The sequence below is a fragment of the Apodemus sylvaticus genome, chromosome 14, assembly GCF_947179515.1.
Source record: "Apodemus sylvaticus chromosome 14, mApoSyl1.1, whole genome shotgun sequence".
NCBI lineage: Eukaryota > Metazoa > Chordata > Mammalia > Rodentia > Muridae > Apodemus > Apodemus sylvaticus.
The window spans coordinates 51041572-51063022 of record NC_067485.1 but is presented as its reverse complement, the minus strand read 5'-3'; the positions used below and the strand labels follow the sequence as shown (position 1 = coordinate 51063022).

Here is a 21451-nt window from a genome sequence, read left to right as displayed (position 1 = left end):
TTGGTTTGATTTTTAAGCAGTAGTGCTTAACCCTTGCCTTTCCAGGTAGACTCTGTTTGGAGTCATTCTCCTCAGAAATGTGCTTCTGTTAATCTAAGCCTCAAATTTTGGGAAAAGGGGAGATGATGGATGGTTACTCCACATAAGAATTAAATTGACAGTCTGAGTCTAATAATCACCCAGGACCACCTTGGTTTGTACTCTGAAGGAGTGTGGCTGGGTGCTGCCTTCTGTTGGGCAGCTTGTTACCACACACTGGGTAAAAGAACTGTGGTGCATCCTTTGTGAGGGTTTTGTTGTTAGAATCAGTAGCATAAAGAGCTTAAGTCTCAGATGCATCATAACCACATTTCAATTAGCAATTGTTTGGGGGAAACAGTTCACCGTTATTATGCAAATTAGTTATTTAAAAATCTGCAAATAAAGAATTAAAATAAGAGAGACTCCTTGGAAGGTCAGCCTGCATTAGTCTCCCTATTTGATAAGAATGTGTTTAGTCAGGCAGTGGCTTTTTTTTTTTATGTAAATAAAGAATGAAGCTACCCTTTTACTTTGTAAAACCTAATGAAAGGAATTTTAATTTGCCAGAGTATATGGTAAATTGACTGTCATTAAGTAGGAATTTAGATATCCTATCATTCATCACACGAAAAGAAAGCTCCTCTTTCTTTGTCAGAAATTTTTATTAAAACGGAGAAACAAAAACAATTAACAGAAACTCATTGGAACTCGCTGTGCTGGAGCAGTGAGGAAGCCCTGTGGCTGGGCTTGGAGCTCAGTGGTAGGGTGCTGCCCAGGGTTGGCATTTAGTTTCTACTTTTGCAAAATTGGAGGAAGCACTTAGTGTGAACCATGGTAGATGACTTGACATGGAAGCTGGAGCACATGGTATAACATTAGACTAAGCTGGTTTATTCATTCCTCTGATAGTTCCTGAGATTGAGGAGCCATGAGCGTGTAATTACTTAAGGAACATCCTAGCGCTGAGGGAGAGGAAGGGAATATGGAGTTCATGCTATACATATGGACAGAGACTGACAACCTAGTACTATTCTTAGAGAGAGAAGCAGGGAGGACATTTTCCAGCCAGTTTTCTGTGACCTAAAGAATTCGATGAGAAGGTTTTGTCAGAACTCTGGCCCCTGACTTTGAGTGATGTATGGTATATTTAAGGCTTCCTGTGTCTCAGGGGATTGCATCACCTCCCACATCACTGCTAGACAGTGAGTACTTGCATTTAGTAGGATCAATCCTGATCATCCTTCCAAAATCAGACATGGCAGGGATAAAGAGTGTCGAGGTTATCTTGCTTCTTCTGAGTCCTACCCACAAAAAAAAAAAAAAAAAAAAAGTTAGTGTTAAAGGTTATGTGAAAATTCTTTGAGTTAAACGTAAAATAATTCCATTCAAGGTCAGGGCATAGTAAAAATGAGATACCCCATGAATACTGGAAGTGCAGAGCCAGGATTACTGTTCTTTACTTCCGTGCCCTGAGTTTGCTGGTAATGAAGCTGTTCTAAATGAGTGAACCTATTTTAAATGTGACTGAAAGAAAAAAATTGAGAAGGCACCATGCTGGTCTTTCAGAGTGGTGGGATGGTATTACACACAGATGTTGCTACCACATTTTGGTGCTGTTTAAGGTTGTGAGATTTACTATAGAGCCTTTCATACTCACTTCTCCTGTTTTGTTGAATTATCTCAGCACGGTAGGTTGTTAGCTTGTCCGAGGTCAGTTGTGGTGACAAACTTTTAATTACGGTAATTGGGAGGCAGAGTTAGGGAGGATTGTCAGTTCAGGGCCAATGGCGTACCACCCATCCTCCCCATCACACAACACACGTGCAATTTTCTGACTGAGGCAAAATTGTCACATCCCTATAAGCACCCTCTGGAACATAAAATCTTCTGTTTGTACTTGAAATTATTTACAGTTGATTTGCCTCTTATGTGGCAGGATAACCTTCTCATTCATTAAGCTTCAGTTTTATGACTGACTTGTAAATTGATCTTCGAAAGGCAGACATGGACAAGCGACAGGCATTTGCTGCTATGACCTAAGACTAAGATCTTGAGGTCTAACAAATTTGAATGCAAATAACATTTAACTTTAAGCCTTCAGTTAGAAACCACCATATCAAGGGAGCATGTATTTAAATTGCGATACTAACCTGTAGGTTAAGAAGCTTAGAGACTGGAGTTTAAAGACTGTTAGTTCTTTAATGGAGAAGATAGGTCCATCTCCATATCTTTAGGCATATCAGGTCTCATTCACATCCTTGCAGGTTTTATGCCTCCCAACTTAGAAAGTTTATAAACTGCCACCATCAACATGGAATATGTATGCTTAGATGAGGAGGCTTTTAGGACATCTTTTAGGACATCTTGATACCACCAAGCCAAGGCTGTATACAGCTGTATACACCAGGACTACTTTCTGCATTGGAGGGGTTTGACAGTGTCTGGCCTCTTCCCACTAGATGTCCATAACATACCCTGAAGTCATACACCTCCTGGGGTACAGAATCACCCTAAATTGAGTATGACTGGCTTGGGGTAATGCATTTATAAGTTGCTTTAGTGATGCTGTTAGTTTACCAGGGAGCATTTAACTACAGGGTTCATGAGAAAGGCAGGCGTAACTACATCCACTTCTTTATTTTAGCATGCTTCAATTCATTTTTTTGTCATTCAATTCACTGCCTTAAGATGATGTGTGTTATAGCGGAGAGGGCATTGTGTTGCAACTGTGGGAACCTCTGTCTTTGTTGCTTGTGGTGAATTAATGATGGGAATATCTAAGCAGCTGTCAGATTCATAAATCATTAGAAATAAGAAGGATAACACATAAAAGTCTCTCCCTTTTGTTGAGCAATTTATCATGTTGCCTGTATATTAATAAACAGCGCTCCACTGAGGTAAGCCCCTGGAAGATAAATATTTTGCCCTAATTTCTTCAATTGTAGCCAGTCGATCACAATGGGGAGGAGAGATGCTTGTCACCACAAGTTGCCAACTTCTTGTCCCTCTCCTTTCTCACCAAGAAGTGACAGTCAATAGCATACAGATTCTGGCTGTAGGTAATCAAGTTTTGTTTTGTTTGTGTAACAGGCACCAGATTCCCCAGCCCTAGGCTGTCAGCTAGGCCCAGCCGAAAGCGTACACTGTCGATATCGCCACTCTCAGATCATAGCTTCGACCTTCAGACCATGATAAGAACATCTCCTAACTCCTTGGTCACAATCCTCAATAATTCCCGTAGCAGCTCTTCAGCCAGTGGCTCCTATGGGCATTTATCAGCAAGTGCAATCAGGTATGTATTTTCCTGAATCCATTCTGTGTCTTTATAATAAAATGTCAGTGCTCATAAGAACCAGTAATCCATTTGTAGTGCCAGTGGTCTGAAGAATTAGCGGGTTGCTGTATACATACCAGGATTCAGGTGAAATACCACAATGAGCCAAAGTTAATTTGTTTGTGTGCATTATTCAATAGCTATTATATGATAATTGTTCAGTTTCCATGAGATCTCTTCTTAGAGTTAGAGAATTTTATATCTTTTATCCAGTTCTTGTGTTGCAAATATTTCTGTAGAATAAAAACTATACGATTAACCAGTATGAAAAGAGTTTGGGAATACCTACCAGGCCAATCGCTGGTGAGTTAACAGGAAATCTATCTATTGAAAGCACATTTCTTATTCTTTTTAATTATACATTTCCAACGTACCTTTAAAGATAAAACCTTTGATTATCTTTTCTGTATACTGAGGTAATTTTTGCACACCCTTTACACGAGGATAGAGAATGTAAGACGGAATTGCTAATGATCCGATTTGGGCTTTCATCCCTGAATATGAAAGGACCAAAAAGAAGCCATGCTAAGAATTTGTGAGATACTCATGTTGCTTTTGTCAGTTGATCACTCTCCTTTAACTGTGCTAGTTACAGAATTAACAGCATGCTAGCTAATACTTAAGACAATCCTGGTTACTCCAATTTTCACCATGGTCTCAAAATTCCCTTACCAGTTTAGTCTTTGTGTTATAGTTCTTCAAACTGTGGATGAACCCTCATTTTGGCAGCCATCCTAGTGAAGCTGGCATGAGGACAGGGCATTGAGAAGTGCAGACGTGAATACGGGCATTAGGAATTCAAGGTCAGCTATTACCACACAGTGACTTGACCAGCTTGGGCTGCTTGACATCCTGTAAAAAAGCAAACAAAATGAAACCCCAGGAAAACACAATAACTAAATGGAACGTGTGATCTAATCACTATTTTCACCAGCCTGCCTTTTAATAAGTAAGAATGTATTTTATTATTTTTCTTTTTACAAATGGGCAAGAGCTCTAGTTATTAATTGATGAGCCTTTCATGGTGACTTGACATGTTTGGGAAACTTCAACAGTTCAGAAAAATACACATAAATAATACTACTGTCTCCATGTTTATTAGGAATAATACCATTGTTCCACTAAAACATTTTTCAATTCAGTTTTGATGTGTTTTTTAGTTCAATTATCAGCATTTCTTATTGGCAGGCAAGTTAGTATTATTACAATAAATCATGATTTTCATTTTCTGCTATTCTGTCATGTGGCCCATAAGAGTAGAGATATGGAAGGAAACCAACACATGCTTACGCTACTATATAGTCCACACATAATGAAGGGTTTAAAGTGTCCCAAGGTTAACCAATGTAATCAGTACATAGAGAGGGGTCTAAGGTGTCTCAGTATCCACTACTGTAGTCACAAATACAGGCTTCAGGTGTCTGCCTGTCCTCAGATCCCAAGTGTAGCCCTAATTTGCATATTTAACAGCTGCAGGTAAAATATCCGGTGTGTTGGAAAGGGACATGTTTTATTAAGGTGATATGGATCCAGAGAGGGACCACATTTCTTCCTTATTGGGTAAAGTTAGAAGAGAGAGACATGATAACTCAAAGAGACAATAGCACTGGCTGCGCTACATCAGCGATATTTCAGCCTGTTGTCCTCCAACCCAGCAGCTTGTCCCTGCTCTCCTGGCAAGTGTTCTTATGTCATCTGCTACCATAAACTATATTTCAATTTGCTGAGATTTTGTCATTTTGTAACTTGACTAAAACATCCATGTAGAAATGTCACATACTGTGATATTTACGCAAATGATAGTTAGACATATCACTTTGTGGCTTTTGTGGCAAGGAGGTAGCACTAGAGATTGAAATCAGGACCTTAGCTAAGCTAGGCAAATGTTCTAATACTGAGCTGCACATTTAGCTGTAGAATTATGACTTTGTGAACAGTTGCTCTTCCTCTCTTATTTATCCCTACTTGTTTGCTTTACTCTTTACAACTCCTTACAATTCAGGTTAGAAAGTGCAGGGTAAATGTTCAGGTAATATCACTTATTCTTATCTTGCAACTTTGTGACATCCTACAGTTGCTCTGAGAAGGAGGTCCCACACTTCAGAGACCCTTGGTGTCCTGACTTAAAATTATCATTTCATTAAAAGTGGAAGAAGAGATTCACTTTAAAGATCAGTGTGGTCTCGAAAGATCCACCAGATCCACCAAAAGACAGTCAGGTGACTTAGGTCTATCTCATACTCATTTGCTTTCTTTCCTTGAGTATTTTCATACATGTCCTCTCTGCCAGTGATCATATTAGTCTTTGATATGCATTCATAGTATGCTAAGAACATAGGACACTTTTTTTTTTTTACACAGAAGGTAATCCAGAATGCAATGAGCTGCCATGTACTATTTATTATAAATCAGTAAATATACTTAATGGTCATGTCATCTCCACTTGCCAGAGAAACTTTGGTATATTGTTGTCCCTAGACCTAAACAAACCAGCTTAGCAAGCATCAATTATAGACCAGAAAATGGCAGGGAAAGGAAAGACTCGTGTGGATGCCCTGAGGGCAGATGCTGGTCTGAAGAGTGAACAGTGCAAGAAAAACTGAGCAGGAAGTACATTGGATGTCTGGGTAGAACTGGGTAAGAGGACAGGCGTGTGGAAGGAGGAAGCTGGCCAATTTCCTGTGCTTGGTGAGCATCAGTGCGCCATCTTTCCAGTCTCCTGCTCATTACTTTCCCCAAAAATACACCTGACTTTTACATTCACCATTTTGCAATGACCACTTCACTGTTAATGCTGGCAGTGCATTGGAAATTATACACATTTATGTTTGTAAGGATGTTGTCATATAAGAACACAGTTATTGAGGTTTCTGTTGCCAACCATTTTCCTGAAGTAGAGCAGAGCACCAGACCTATCCTCTTACATCGCTGCATCACCTTTGTCCTCTACCATGGATACGACACCACAAATATATACTGAATGAATAAATTAATGTTTCCCCCCAATGAATAATGAGAATATCCTTCATCTTTTTTTTCTGAATGGTTCTAGTTTTCCAGAAGCTAAGATCTATTCAGATGTTATTCTACATTTCCACAGATCAATACTTTATATATAGAAGCAGAGACAAAGAAGCTGATACAAATAAAACGGGTAAAACAGCAAATTCTGTTTTAGTATATTACTTTTATATTTTTAAAATAATTACTTAATAACTCAGACTCCTTTAAAGTATCATATTAAACAACTACTCTGAAAAGCCTATTGTTCATAGTACTTGAGTTTGTCAGACGAGGTATGTATCCCAAGTCCTCTTTTTATCCCAGAGCTGTTGTAACATAAAATTCCACACATATTATAAAATATTTCATTTAAAGATTCTATAAGTTCTCCATTGCTTGGAAGGTTTCCACTGAAGACAGAAGCATCAAGCAGCCTGTGGTCCTCAATCTACAGTTGACCATAACCTTCTAAATAGCTCATGACTCTGTTAGGTTGTTCTGCTATCTGTTATCTTCCCCAGATGTTAACCCATCATAGGTAAAGAAGGCATTTCAAAAGATCCTTATTGATGGTCTCATGTATATAGAATGGAGAAATGATTAGTAAATGGATTCCCTGTAGATCAAGTATAGTTTTTTCATTATCAATTTAGTGGTAAAATGAAAATGGTTTCCTCATTGGCTGTTTAAGAAATGGTAAGAAAATCATCTCATGAAAATTATATTTCCTGTTCTCCCTTCCAAAGCACCCAGTGAGCTGTCTACCTCTCCAGCTTCAGAGGCATTGCATGTTTTCTGTTTTCTGTCAGACAAGTGTGGCCTGCTGACTGTTGTATCCAAGTATTTTCCAGGCCTGTGCCTGCTGACTGATGGGGAGTAGGAACCAGTGTGATCCCACAGCTCTCGCTTTGTGCGGGAAATGGAAGCAAGCATCTTGCTTCTCCTAGAGAAACAACACATACCCACAGACAATGAAATGTACTAGAAATAGATAACTACAATGCCAGATTACCAGTATATTTAAAAATCTCCGATTCCATCTTCTAAAAATTCTGCGGTGTCCTTTTTTACCTCCTTAATATTAGTAAAGTAGTTAATAGCATCTTTTTAAAAGATAATTTTCTTCAAATTATTCATTCCTTAAATATTTGAATGAGTTTAACTACCAGCCAGGTGTGAAGGCTGTGCTATGAGTAAATGCTTCTCACCTTCATAGAACTTTAGGGAGAAACGCCTCCAAGCCGCCGTGCGTAACTGAGCAGCTGGTGGGACAAGCTTACTTGATTGCTGGTCATGGCTGCAGAGAAAATGACTCAGGTCGCAGGACTCAGACCTGTAAGATAGCGGGAACTCCCCATAGGCAATACTTTCTGTGACTGTCTAAGAACAATGATAAGTGTATAGACCTAATGATGGGAGGAGCAGGGCATCTGAAGAAATGGCACCGGACCAGAGAACTAGAAGACAGTAAGCTAGGAGCAGGTCAGCTAGGGCACAAGTTTGGGGACATTGGCAGAGCTAGCTTATACAGTGGTTGTGAGTGATGCCTTGAGAACAATGGAAAGCTTTGAGGAGGCTGTTTAATTCTCAGGCCGTGAAGACATGCTCAGAGCTGCACTGTCAAAGGCATGTAACCACCACAGTGTCAGTCTGGTGGGTCCTTGTTGCGGTAAATCTCCAGCCCAAATATTCCCGGGCAATGAAAACACAGCTCAATTAATATGAATACTTGCTGTGCGCCTAGACTGGGCAGATCTCCCACTATACTACTATCTCCCCATCTATGAGACCCCTGATAACTTGCAGTTTCTCCAGGCCAGGTGTCTCTGCTCCACTTTCCTTCCACCTCCTCCTCTCTCTCCTTCTCTCCCAAAACCTTCAGCTCCACCTTCCTCTCTTTTCTCCCAATCTTTCTCTGCCTAATCACCAGCTCTAGCCTTTATTTATAAATTAAGGTGGGGAGAAGGTGTACTGAAAATCACCTGATTGCTGAGTCATTTCTTGTTCGAAGCCCCACACAGGAGAACAAAATCAACAACAAATACAATTAGGCCCAGGGCTATCCACCACAGGTCCTCTGATCTTCCTTCTGTTCACCGGGCCCTGTCCATCAGGATGTATTTCTCTGAAACCCTTGAGTGGCTGGAACACAGCTAAAACAGTACTGGGAAATGCCATCCACTTGAGAGACGTGATAGTGGCTGATGCTGCTCATATGAACAGGACTTTCCTGTGGATATGCGCAGCCCATTCACTGCCTGAAGTGTGTGAGTGACTCTTACCATACAGTGGGCCATTGCTATTCCTAGTCATGGCTGCTGGGTGGCAAGTAGCTTCTCGGTTTTCTACAACACATTTGCAATAGAAAGCCTAGGACACATTGTCCAGGGCTACTCAGCATATGCATACCAGAATGTAAAGCTTAGGACACATTCATTTTGAGTGTGTGCATCTGTACCTCTTCCTTCTTTCCTGCTGAGGTTAACTGCCTCTTCTACTAAATGTGCCTTAGGAATTCTTATGGATGAAAGTAGAAGTTGTTGTTTTGTTTGTTCTCAGGTATAAACACATAGGTGCATATATATGTCTATATCTATATCTATATAATTAATAGAAGCTGAGAGGCCATTCTCTGCAAAGCTGGAAAGAATTGTTCTTTGAATGGTAGCTGTTGTCAGGTAGGTACCAAAGCTATAGGTAAATGGCCTTGTCAGCACAGAACCCAACGAATGACTAAGAAATCTGGTGTGATTAGAAAGCAGTCCTTCTGAGGTCAGTTTTCAGTTATTCCCATGATGCTTCGCATAACATCCAAGACTGGTTCATGAACAAAAGATTCAGGAGGGGCAGAAGCCTTAAGGCATGCACAGCCCTTACGGTCTTCTGCCTTTAGATCTAGGCTCATCCATGTCCCAGTTTATAGTAGCACTCTGTTTCTTTGCAAAATGTTTTAACCCAAATCAAATGCACACATTTTTAATCCTCACACTCTGGGGTAGATCTCTGTGAGATCAGTCCAACCTGATGTACAGAAAGAACTTTGAGACCCTCTTTCAAAATAAACCCACTTCACTTCTGAAAATTAACTAGCATGGCAAATTAGGAAATCGGTATTTATTGATAGCCATTAGGGAGAGTAGAGTTTACATTTGAAGCAAGGCGTCCCCTTAGTCGCCAGAGGAGTCAGCTATTGTCTGCACAATCCACTGGCTTTAGGAACTGTGCCTCTGAGACTCGCTGTGTCTTTCTACCTTCCACTTTGGGGCTCTCATGTAACCCCATTCTCTCGTTAGCCACCTTCCTGACCAACTCTGTTCAGCTCACTCCCAGTCACTGAGAGATTTCAGAGATGAACTCAGAAACCCAGGAGGCTTTCTGCTGCATCCGTGTAGATCAGAGGTGTGGCCTGCTTAACTGCCTGGCAACCCATTACCCCAGCTTTGTTGTGGTTTGACACAAGAAAAAAGAGGAACACCTCTGGCCACCATTTCATACACATAGGGAGGAGGAATCCTGTGGTTACTGTAAGGAAACAGTATTATTTGCAGAGAAAACACTGCTTTTTACGAGTTAACACACAAATAAGGTTTCAGTCTATTATTTCACATGACTGCGCTGTACTCCAGCTTTTACCAGTTCATGTCCACTGGCTGAGTGATGTAGCTTCCTCCTGGTTTTCATTTTCATGTAAGAATCAATCAGTTCTTCCATTGGAAAGGACCGTATCAGTACAAAGCATATGGCCTTATTGGTAGCACAATTATTAAGAAATTTAGCATCACTTTTTCTACCTCCCACTATACATAAAACTCCTCACAACTTTAAAAGCACATTTTAGGGTTTTCATGTAAACTATTTTCATGGGGGTTTTCCATGTGATTTGAATATGATGACTTTGAAATGCCTGTTAATAGCAAAGTTGAATAAATGCTTAATAATTTATTTCCACAGTATGAACTTTCAGTGCCCGATTTTTATATTAATCTGTTGTTGTAGGAAATAAGCAGAAATGTGATTTACTGGCTGTTCAAAAGGAGAGAGGGAGAGGGAGAGAGAGAGAGAGTGTCTCTGTGTGTATGTGTGTGAACTTATAACTTATTGATGTGACAAAAATGTATCTAATACATGACTGCATTTTAAGTTTTACCATATCGATTATAATTAATATATAGTTTCCTAGCTATAAATAGCAAGACATGTAGATAGTACTCAGTTCAATTTTCTGGAATTAATGAATGAGATGCATTATATCTAACTAATGACAGTTAATAACTGTCATTTAATTGTTCAACATATATTCTTTCTGCTAACATCTCCAATTTTACCCAGTTGTGGACAGTTGGTGAGATTCTAATAGACATCCATGCAGGAAAATGCTGTATTATTTACTAAAGTATGAAGAAACAGCCCAAATATATATATATATTTTTTTTTTAATTTTTTTTTTTTGGAGAGGAGGAATGAAAATTGAACCACATGTATGGTTACAGAAAGCACAGGATTCCCTATCCCTGTGTGTATGAAATGGTGGCCAGAGGTGTTCCTCTTTTATTCTTGTGTCAAACCACAACAAAGCTGGGGTAATGGGTTGCCAGGCAGTTAAGCTGGCCACACCTCTGATCTACACGGATGCAGCAGAAAGCCTCCTGGGTTTCTGAGTTCATCTCTGAAATCTCTCAGTGACTGGGAGTGAGCTGAACAGAGTTGGTCAGGAAGGTGGCTAATGAGAGAATGGGGTTACATGAGAGCCCCAAAGTGGAAGGTAGAAAGACACAGCGAGTCTCAGAGGCACAGTTCCTAAAGCCAGTGGATTGTGCAGACAATAGCTGACTCCTCTGGCGTCTAAGGCCTCCCAACATGCTAAGCGTGTGCTCTATCACTGAACTGAACACTGTAAGTAAATCTTGATTTAAAAATCTTGTCCCTCAGATCTTTGATAAAATATACATGCAAGCTAGAAATTTCAGTCTCAGATTTTGAAAATCTTATTTAATTTTTTTCATTGTATATATGAGTGTTTGCCTACATCCACGTCAGTGCATTTCCTGTGTGCTTGGTGCTCACTGAAGCCAAAAGAGGACAGTAGTCCCTGGAATTAAAATGATAGTTTTGAGCTACCATGTGGGTGCGAAGTACTTAGTCCCAGTCCTCTGTCAGAAGGATGAATGCTTTAACTACTGAGCCATCTTTCTGTCTTGAAAGTCTTGTTTTTAAGTCTTTGGGAAAATGAGCTACTGTTCACCTAGAGGGCTGTCGCTCCCTCTGAATTCATCTCAGAAGTGTAAGAGAGAGGTACCTGACTAAGTAGGGCTGTCCCAGCTGGGATTAGGGTGTTGCATGTAAGCTGTGGGGTCTGAGGCCCTGTTATAACAATACTCCAGTGACCATGAATTGGTGCTGATTAGCCAACATCTAAAATCAACATTTTCTACCCTTTTACTCTTGGAAAAAGTAAAGAGCAGTTAGTGCTTCTGTTAGTTATTCTGGTGATACAACCAGTGTCAAGGAATTCTAGTGTCTTCCTTTTGCAAGCATTTGTGTTGGAAATTTTTGCCAATTTGATTTAACCTACTAATATCTGGAATCTCTATTAAGGAATTGCCTCCATGAGGTTGGCTATTGGGCATTTTTTTGAATCGATGATCTGGGAGGGCCCAGACCAGTATGGATGGTAACAGTCCTGGCAGGTGGTCCTGGGTTCTACAAGAAATTTCAATAATGTTGATATTTCGCAAAGAATTGTAGAACGAATACATGTAGTATTTTGCAAGGCCTTCTGAGGCAAACTCTTTAAGTGGAATTAACCTTTTCTTTCTAATTTTGTCCTTTGTAATGAGCAAAGTCTCTGTTGTGCTACCAAATTGTGAGACGTGAAGTTAAGTGTTAGCTTTGATGCCTTACTACTGGTTGCTACATATACTGTCTGTAGTTTTCAGAGGAATACTGTCTCTTAATACAGCTTTTGTATTTGGGTTTTTTTTTCCTCCCTCCCTCCTTCCCTCCCTCCCTTCCTTTCCCCTCCTTCCCTCCTTGCCTCCCTTCCTCCCTTCCCCCTCTCTCCTTCTCTCCCTCCCTCCTTCCCTTTCTCCCTTCTTCCCTCCCTCCCTCCTTCCCTCCCCTGTTCCCCCTCCCTCCTTCCTTCCCTCCCTCCTTCCCTTCTTCCCTCCCCTCTTCCCACCCTCCCCTGTTCCCCCTCCCTCCTTCCCTCCCTCCCTTCCTTCCTCCAGACAGCATCCTGAGTATGACAGGCAGAATAGTGCCCAAAGATGCTTGTCTTCTCACCCCTTGAACCTATGGCCGAGTTACCTTATATGCAGGTGTGGTGAAGCGGAAGATCTTGATTTTAGTTTCAGTTATCGGTGCCATTAAATTAATGACCAGAGTTCTATGAGAGAACACCAGAAAATCAGTCCTGAGAGAGACCCAGAGTAAGATGGCAACTGGAGCCAGAGAATGTGAGCAGCCTCTAAACGCAGGAAGAGGCAGGAAAGGCAGGAGCCCACGGCGTCATGCTTAGTTCTAGAGGCAAAGGGATCTGAGTAGGGAACACAGAAAGGGCCACTTTACAGAGTGGCCACCTCTGTACCCAGAGGCCAGAGATATATAGAAGACTCCTCTGTCTATGGCCCTGCCTGCTTAGACTTGCTCATAAGATACAAAGGCTTGTGCTTCCTGGCTCACCCTCAAGTACGGAGAAAGTTCTCTGTGCATCTTTTTCACTGAAGGCTGGGTGTACACATGAAGGCATCATTTGATAGGTGTTTGGGCTCTCCTGAATATAGTTGCTAGATCCCATCTTGTATGGCCCTCTCTCTGCTTTGTCTTAAGAACTCGGTCTGAGAATTCTGTAGGCGTTATTCTGAGCAGCCTTGATTGCAAAATTTGCTAGTGGGGCTACTGTAACAGAACCTAGAACTTTGTTGGGTTTCCTTTTTCATTCGATTCTAAATTGGTTTGTGATCTCGAGCCAAGCAGCCCATCTGCAGCTCTTTCTAGGAACTGTGTTAGTAGAGTTGGCCTATTCCGAGCTCATCAGAGGTATCTTGGTAGTTCCTAGTTTGTAGTACCTAGATCTTGGCATACACAGATGATATCATCTATCTGTTTTTGTCTTATAATAAACTACAAAGACTGATAAATCATAGGTCTGTCTGTTGATATTGTTTCCTAATAGTTCCAGTAAATTTTAGAACATGTTTATTTCAGTTCCCTAGATTCACTAGTGAAAAGCAAGGCCCAAAGAGTGCTACCAAAGTGTGGTGAATCTCTCAAATTCTTATGTACCTGTGGTCATGCAGGACTGTGGGGCTACAGAACCTCTATGGGAATGCTGACCCTTGATTCATCTACTTCTTTCTAAAATAGACATGGGCATTTTCTGCTTTGTGAAATACTACTCTTTAGTAGTCTTGATTCCCAAACAACTACTCTATTTTTAAGGTCCCAAATCTGATGTCACTTGCAGTTTAAAGAATCAGTGGCCTTTTCCTAACGCTCCTTCCTTCAGCCTTCTGAATAGGCCCGTGAGAAACTAAAAATGTGTATAGAGGTTAATGCAGGGACTGTTGATGATCTAATTATTCCTGAAGTGGGGTCTTTGGGTTTTATTTCTTTAATGAGTAGAATAAGGTACTTACACTTGGTAATACCCATTCACCCAAAGGAGGTGGAGGTGTTAAATCATTGTGGGTTTTGATGAATGGCTTGTACACTGAAAAATAAATTGGACAAACTGGCACAGAGCTCAGTGAACATGAAATCAGCTATTAGAAGAAAGCTGGTGAACAAATTCTGAGGTAGATATGCATCTTTTGATTAATGCCCTATCAATCATCCACACAGCTACCTTAGGTGAGTCTTGCTGTAATCCTTCATGGTTGCTTACAGAAATACAGGCAGAATGTATAGCACTGTAGAATAGATATTACTACTTATTCTAACTTACTGTGAACAGGCACTGTTTTTTTTTTTAACCATGTTTCTGCTTTCCTTTATTAAGGAAATACAATGTAAAATGAAAGGCAAGACCCTCAAAGCCTGGTACATTTCTCTTAGGGTATTCTTAATGGTATTCACTTTTAAATGGGCAAGCTATTGTAACAAGAAACTCTCTATAGGAATAATAGTAATGAATTCTTATTGAAGCCGCCCTTTTATGGGTTATAGTCAAATAGATAAAAATGTAAAGACAAAAATGTTGTGTTAATGAAGGGAGTATATCTCTGGAATTACTTGAAGTTGTTGAAATGGTTTGAATTTTGTTATTGTAATTATTTTATTCTCAGTTAATGTGCTTAGCAGCAATAGTAATTAACACAACAGATTGAAAATTTGCATGCATTCTGCCTTGAATATGAGAAACACTGATTCTTTCTGGCTAACATTATAGTCTGTGTGTCTGTGTGTCTGTGTATGCAGTACATTTGTTATCAGAATTTTTGTTTGTTTTTTGTTGAATATTTTCTTTATTTACATTTCAAATGTTATCCCTTTCCCAGTTTCCTTCCCTCTAGAAATCCCCTATCCCATTCTCCCTCCCCCTGCTTCTATGAGGGTGTTCTTCCACCCATCCCACTCCCACCTTTCCACCCTTAATTCCCCTACACTGGGTCACCTATCAAGCCTTCATAGAGCCAAGGACACCTCCTCCCATTGATGCTTGATAAGGCAATCCTCTGCTACATATGCACGTGGAGCCATGGGTCCCTCCTTGTACACTCCTTAGTTGGTGGTCTGGGAGACGGGAGTCTGGTTGGTTGATATTGTGTTCTTCCTATGAGGTTGCAAACCCTTTCAGTTCCTTCAGTCCTTTCTCATTGGGGACCCTGAGTTCAATCAAGTGGTTGGCTGTGAGCATCTAACTCTGTATTTGTAAGGCTCTGGCAGGGCCTCTCAGGAGACAGCAATATCAGGCTCCTTTCACAAGCATTTCTTGGCATCCACAATAATATCGGGGTTTGGGGACTCTATGGGATGGATTCCCAGGTGGACAGTCTGGATGGCCTTTCCTTCAGTCTCTGTTCCACACCTACAGTTATATACCTCCATGTATTTATAAACCATTGGAAAAGTCTTCCACAGTCTGTCACTGCTTTTAGAAGATTTGATTCCTAAACAGTGCTCACAGAAAGCTTTTCGGTACTGGCCACTAGCCTGAGTATCTTGAGATAAAGGTAGCACTACCTGGGAACAAACTGTGACCTGGGAAATATGTGGCAAAATAAAGTGGTGACAGGCATTAACATGCATAATGGGTTGTAATAGACACTTAATGCTGGTGTGCTGGAGAAAGGAGCTGAGCTCTCCCACTGGAATATTCCTCCATCAAAGCCCATTGATCACTGATTGCAGTGGGGAGAGCTTAATCCATCAGCGTCTGTAACCAGACGGCACTGATGGAAATTCTTTAGGTGGTATTCTGGATGGACCAAGCTTTCCATCTTTACAAACAAATGAGTGATATGACAAGCATGGTGTTCAAAACACATTTAACCAATTGATTTTCTTTCCTCTTGTAATAAGATCTGGAGACATATGAAAGCCATCGGCGTGAGCTAAGATTAAAGAAATTGCTCCATGCACAGGAACAAGTGGAGCCCGGAGCACTGAGAAGTATTATAAAGCATGTAGTCACCCATTCTCTTTTTTCTGTAAAGTTTGTTATTGCAATAAATAGTTATTATTGAGCTGATGCCCCTATTTCCACTTTTTAGAATCTTCCATCAGGATTGTGATCTGGGCAGATGTGCACATATGTCTGATCTTCGAACTCTGCTTTTTCTTGGAAGTTTTCAACCCTCTTGGCAGGGACTGTTTCTAACTTTTTCTCATCGAAACAGACACTCATGGTGTGATTTGGGTGGCTTCAGTTAAGCTGTACATATTCTTCGTGATCCTTTCTGATGTCAGCATAAGTGATGCTTTTCTCTCTTCTCTTCCTCCACAGCCCTGCACTGAGCTTCTCCTACCCCTCCGCACCTGTGTCTCTTCACATGCATCAACAGATCCTAAGCCGACAGCAAAGCCTAGGCTCAGCATTCGGACACAGCCCTCCCCTCCTCCACCCTGCTCCAACATTTCCAACACAGAGACCTATCCCTGGGATTCCAACAGTTCTGAACCCTGTCCAGGTCAGCTCCGGCCCTTCTGAGTCCTCACAGGTGAGAGGTGCAGCTTGGTTTCATCTTAGTCAGCAGAGGCCTCATCGTCCTACTTGTTAGGGTCCCAGAGTTGTCATTGTGAAGGCTTCACAGGGCATCTTGATTTTTCTCTAAAGGTATATTTAGTTTTGTTGATTGTGATCCAGGGCATCTTCCGTCAGAGACATTTGCTTATGATTAAGAGTAGGCTAGTTGATAAGGCTCTACATCTCTAAACTGCATCTTCTATTGATAGTCTATGTGTGTGGACTCTCAGCCACTGTCCACTCCCTCCTCTGTAACCAGGCTACTACTGAGCGTTGTTTGATCCTCAATAGTAAACATAAAATTCCAGTCTCTCTGTTTTGTCAGCCTGGTGTGATCTAAGGAAAACTCTAGAAGCTATAATTGAGGAAATTCACTCATAGTTTGTACTGATCTTCTACCCAAACTCAACATTTTTGGAAATAACTTTAGCTGGTTGAAGTCTAGGGCACTTCCTCTATTCTTCAAGCTTTTATAAGCCATAAACTCTAGGATACTTTTTGTCTTTGACACTGAGGTGTGTTTCCTGTATGTAGCAAAATGTAGGATCCTGTTACTTATCTAGTCTGTTAGTCTATGTCTTTTTATTGGGGAATTGAGTCCATTGATGTTAAGAGATATTAAGGAATAGTGATTATTACTTCCTGTCATTTTTGATGTTATTGTTATATTTGAGTGGTTATCTTCTTTTGGGTTCGATGAAAGGTTACTATCTTGCTTTTTCCAGGGTGTAGTTTCCCTCCTTGTATTGGAGTTTTTCTCCTATTATTCTTTGCAGAGCTGGGTTTGTGGAAAGATATTGTGTAAATTTGGTTTTGTCATGGAATATCTTGGTTTCTCCATCTATTGAGACTGAGAGTTTTGCTGGGTATAGTAGTCTTGGCTGACATTTGTGTTCTCTTAGAGTCTGCATGAGATCTGCCCAGATCTTCTAGCTTTCATGGTCTCTGGTGAGAAGTCTGGTGTGATTCTGATAGGTCTTCCTTTATATGTTACTTGACCTTTTTCTCTTACTGCCTTTAATATTTTTTCTTTGTTTAGTACATTTGGGGTTTTGATTATTGTGTGACGGGCTTCCTCGTGGGTCAGAAGTGAAGAATGCGTCATCTGGACTCTCCCATGGGTGACTGGCATGTCAGAATCCTTGTTATATTATCAAACTAGCTTCTCTGTTTTCAGTAACATTGTCTGCTTGCGTTCCATTTATTAATCCACGACTGATTTTTCTGCAAATATGACCAGCAGAGCAAGCCCACCAGTGAGTCTGCAGTGAGCAGCACCGGTGACCCTATGCATACTAAGCGGTCCAAGATCAAGCCTGATGAAGATCTTCCCAGCCCAGGGTCACGGGGACAGCAGGTAAGACACCCAGGCTTTCCCAAAGAGCGTTTACTTCTCTCATAGTGATTTTGGGTCAGTTCCTCATCCTCCAGATTCATATACATTTTCTTACCCACTGTATTCTTTACGTTGGACATGTGTTTGAAAATAACCCCATTAGGGATTGATTGAATTCATTTCTCTAGTTCAAAACCAAATACTGGCAATGAAGGTTATTATATGGGCTATGTGTTCCTCATAGGTGAGACAGCTTAGAAGTTTGAGCCACCATAGTCCGTAGAGTGCTTGGTTCGACTCATTTGTTTTTATTCATAGGTATAATTAGGCTTCTAATTACCTTGAGCCTAAATTCCTGAGCTTCTGACCCCATGCTTACACTCAGGCAGAGTTTATGATGTTCTCCACTTTTCTTATTTTGCTGCTTCTTACTTGTTAAAAAAGGTCAGAGAATCAGAACAGACTAAAGCCCCATCAGATAGATCCAGAACAGATCAATTAAGTGCTGATCACTTAAATCGGGTTCTACTACTAAAGAACATGGAGGGCACATCCAGATTGCCATTTCTTATGCTCCTGAGCCAGACAAGACAAGTTTAATCAGGGCTGTTTTCCCCAAGTCAGAGTTTAGTGAGAAGTCTAAAGGCCCATAAAATCCAAACCTTGCTGTCATCAGTATGGTTCAACCCAGTCCTTACTGAATGAAGTAAGGCAATGAGTCCCTCCATGAGAATTTTGAAGATTGAATAAGGTTCTGATAGGGAGGGAGTTCTGAAACCATCCTTCTCATAGATTGCTAGAGAACAAACAACCCTTGCTGCTTACACCATGGTGTATGCATAAATAGTTTATCATGTAAGCCTAAATCAGGACCCAGATCTATCTGTCTAGCTAGTGCCCAGAATCCTGGAGAGTCTTTGCATTGCCTTACTAAGAAGCTGTTGTAGAGGACAGGAAAGTCTATGACCAGAGTCTCTTTCTATGGCCTCAAGCATGAGTCAGACAAGCATTTCCCTGAAGACCTGATAATAAACCAAGAAGGCATGATCCCTAACAGAAAAGTCTACAAAGTACCTCTCACATCAGTGGAAAGAACTAAAAGTATTTAAATTCCATTTCCCTGCATTATAAGATATAACAATAAATAAACAGATTGAAGAGAATCAAAACAACCAAAATAGTTACAGTTTGGTGTAGAAAGTAAAAATTGCTATTTTTATGGGATTTGTTGTTATTTAATCTTTCCTTGTATTTGTTTGTTTGTTTCTTTTGTTGTTTGTTTTAAGATGTCGGTTTGATTCATGGTCTAGGCAGCAGGGCCTGGTTTCAGCTGTTTTCTTTCTTTCCCCCATGCCTGATTTTCCCTCTCTGTTTCTTGCCTTCACACTAACAGGAACAGCCGGAAGGAACAACCCTAGTGAAGGAGGAAGGAGACAAAGATGAAAGCAAGCAGGAGCCTGAAGTCATCTACGAGACAAACTGCCACTGGGAAGGCTGCACAAGAGAGTTCGACACCCAGGATCAGCTTGTGCATGTAAGTGACTGGTGTTCAGGGACGCAGCTTCCCAAATCAGCGACCTTTGCATGAGGTCAGCTTCTCTGACCCTGCGCGGAGTCAAGTTTCTTAGCTGGCAGCACTGAGAACTGGAGGGGGCTTTATGATTTTCTGAGAATAAAGGAAACCATGAGCCATAGTGCTTGACCTGTTCAGTCAGCTAAAGCTTAGTGTAAAATTCAATAAAGTCTTCAATAGAGAGTGTAATGACTCTGATCCTGTAAGCCAGAAAACACTATTTTGAGTTAGAGGCTTTGATGGTTATTGAGTAATAGTAAGCTAGACATGAATTATTATTAACCTTTTAACTAAGTTTGATTCCCCTTCCAAGACCCAGTAACAATATAAACTTATAACAAAAACAGATGGGTCCTTTCACAGACGTCAAAGTTTAAGGAGCCTCCTATTATTATGTGTAGCAAAGTAGTGCTTTATTTTTTACCTGAAGGCAGGCAACATTGTGAATTAAAGCTTGCATGGGAAAAATTGTGTTTAATGATGGAAACTTCACAGTAGTCACGTTATGACACCTTTCCGTCTCTTACCAAACCAAGGCCAGGTATCTTTTACTCACTCTCTAGTGTTATTTCTGATGACGTCGTATACCCACAGCTCCTTTGCTCACTCTCTAGTGTTATTTCTGATGACGTCGTATACCCACGGCTCCTTTGCTGCAGGTTTTATCATGCTTGGCACAAACTCAGATGCTGGTAGAGACTTCTAGAGAGATCAGACCAAGAACAACTGACATGGAGTGTCAGAGTGTCTGGAATAAGAAGGTATAGGCTGAGATGACTCCTCTACAGAAGTGCAGTGTCCTGTTAAGACACTAAGGATGGTTTTTACCAAACAGGACTGTTTCTTATGTTTCTAGTGACTGAGCATCTCTGAGGTGCAGTGGTTCTCAACCTTCCTAATGCTGTGACCCTTTCATGTTGTGGTAATCTCCCCAACCACTAAATCATTTCGTTGCTGCCTCTTAACTGTAATTTTGCTACTGTTATGAGTCGTAATGTAAATATGTGATATGTAGGCTATCTGACATGCAACCCCACAAAGACCTTGTGACCTGCAGGTTGAGGGCTGCAGCTGTAGTGATTGTATCAAGTCTAGCACACTAGATTATGAGAAGCTTGATATACAGAATGTTAGATTTCACCTCTTACCAGCAGGACCTCACCTCTTCTTTTCAAATCATGCCTCTTTGTATTTGTGTAAGTAGAAATATAGATTTCTCAAGTACAGCCAAAAAGTAAGTCAAATGTTTTTAATTAAGGTATATTTTCTAGGTTTTTCCACACGTGTAATTTGATGGGCTCCCCCCCTTCCTCTTTGGTTTTATTCAAGGACTAATTTTAAACTAAGTCTGGTTTAATGACTCTTTATTTGTGCTGATTGCTTTAATGGAAAGCACAAAGGCCTTGTAATACTAAGAAGGAGAAGTTAGATTTTTTTTTCCATGAAAGAAAAAGAGTACCATATGCCAGGGACATTGCCAGTGAGGATGAGGGGTATGGTAGCACCTTAACTTTATCACCACCTAACTGATAACAAGGCCTGTTTGGGTTTTAAGTTTTTTCCCTTTTTATATTGTAAAGTCAGTGACTATTGTAGTTATTTTATATAATCTCAATGCCAAGATTTCTGTAATGTCTCCGTAGATTTGAATCATTCTAAGAGAAGGCTACTGAAGCTACCTCTCAAATGACCATAGTGTTTACAGTTACATAAAACCCATCTTCACTCATGTGACTGCGCACACACAGCAGCGTGTTAAGATTCTAAGTCACAGAGAGGAGATTGGTGTCTGGGTTTAGTCAGGATCCAGTGTGGTACCTTTATGACTTGAATTTTAGTCTAAACTAAACTACCAGAGTAAACAAACTGAATTAAGCGAGTTAAAAGTTGTAACTTACAAAACCTGCAGTTACCATCTAAAGGGTAGAAATTCCACATTTGTGCATTTCAATACTTTGTCCATCTCCCGTACTATGCTGTCCTGCTCTGGGTGCTGCT

General features: G+C 40.7%; 1 protein-coding gene across 1 annotated transcript in view; it reads left to right on the top strand.

Annotated features, from left to right (window-relative positions):
- Gli3 (GLI family zinc finger 3) overlaps nt 1–21451 on the top strand; it is a 291629-nt gene that overhangs the window by 198052 nt on the left and 72126 nt on the right. Inside the window, exons 7-10 of the mRNA XM_052157243.1 lie at nt 3112–3313; nt 16305–16518; nt 17788–17901; nt 19274–19414. Of these exons, the coding sequence (XP_052013203.1) occupies nt 3112–3313; nt 16305–16518; nt 17788–17901; nt 19274–19414 (671 nt within the window). The remainder of the gene's footprint in view (nt 1–3111; nt 3314–16304; nt 16519–17787; nt 17902–19273; nt 19415–21451) is intronic.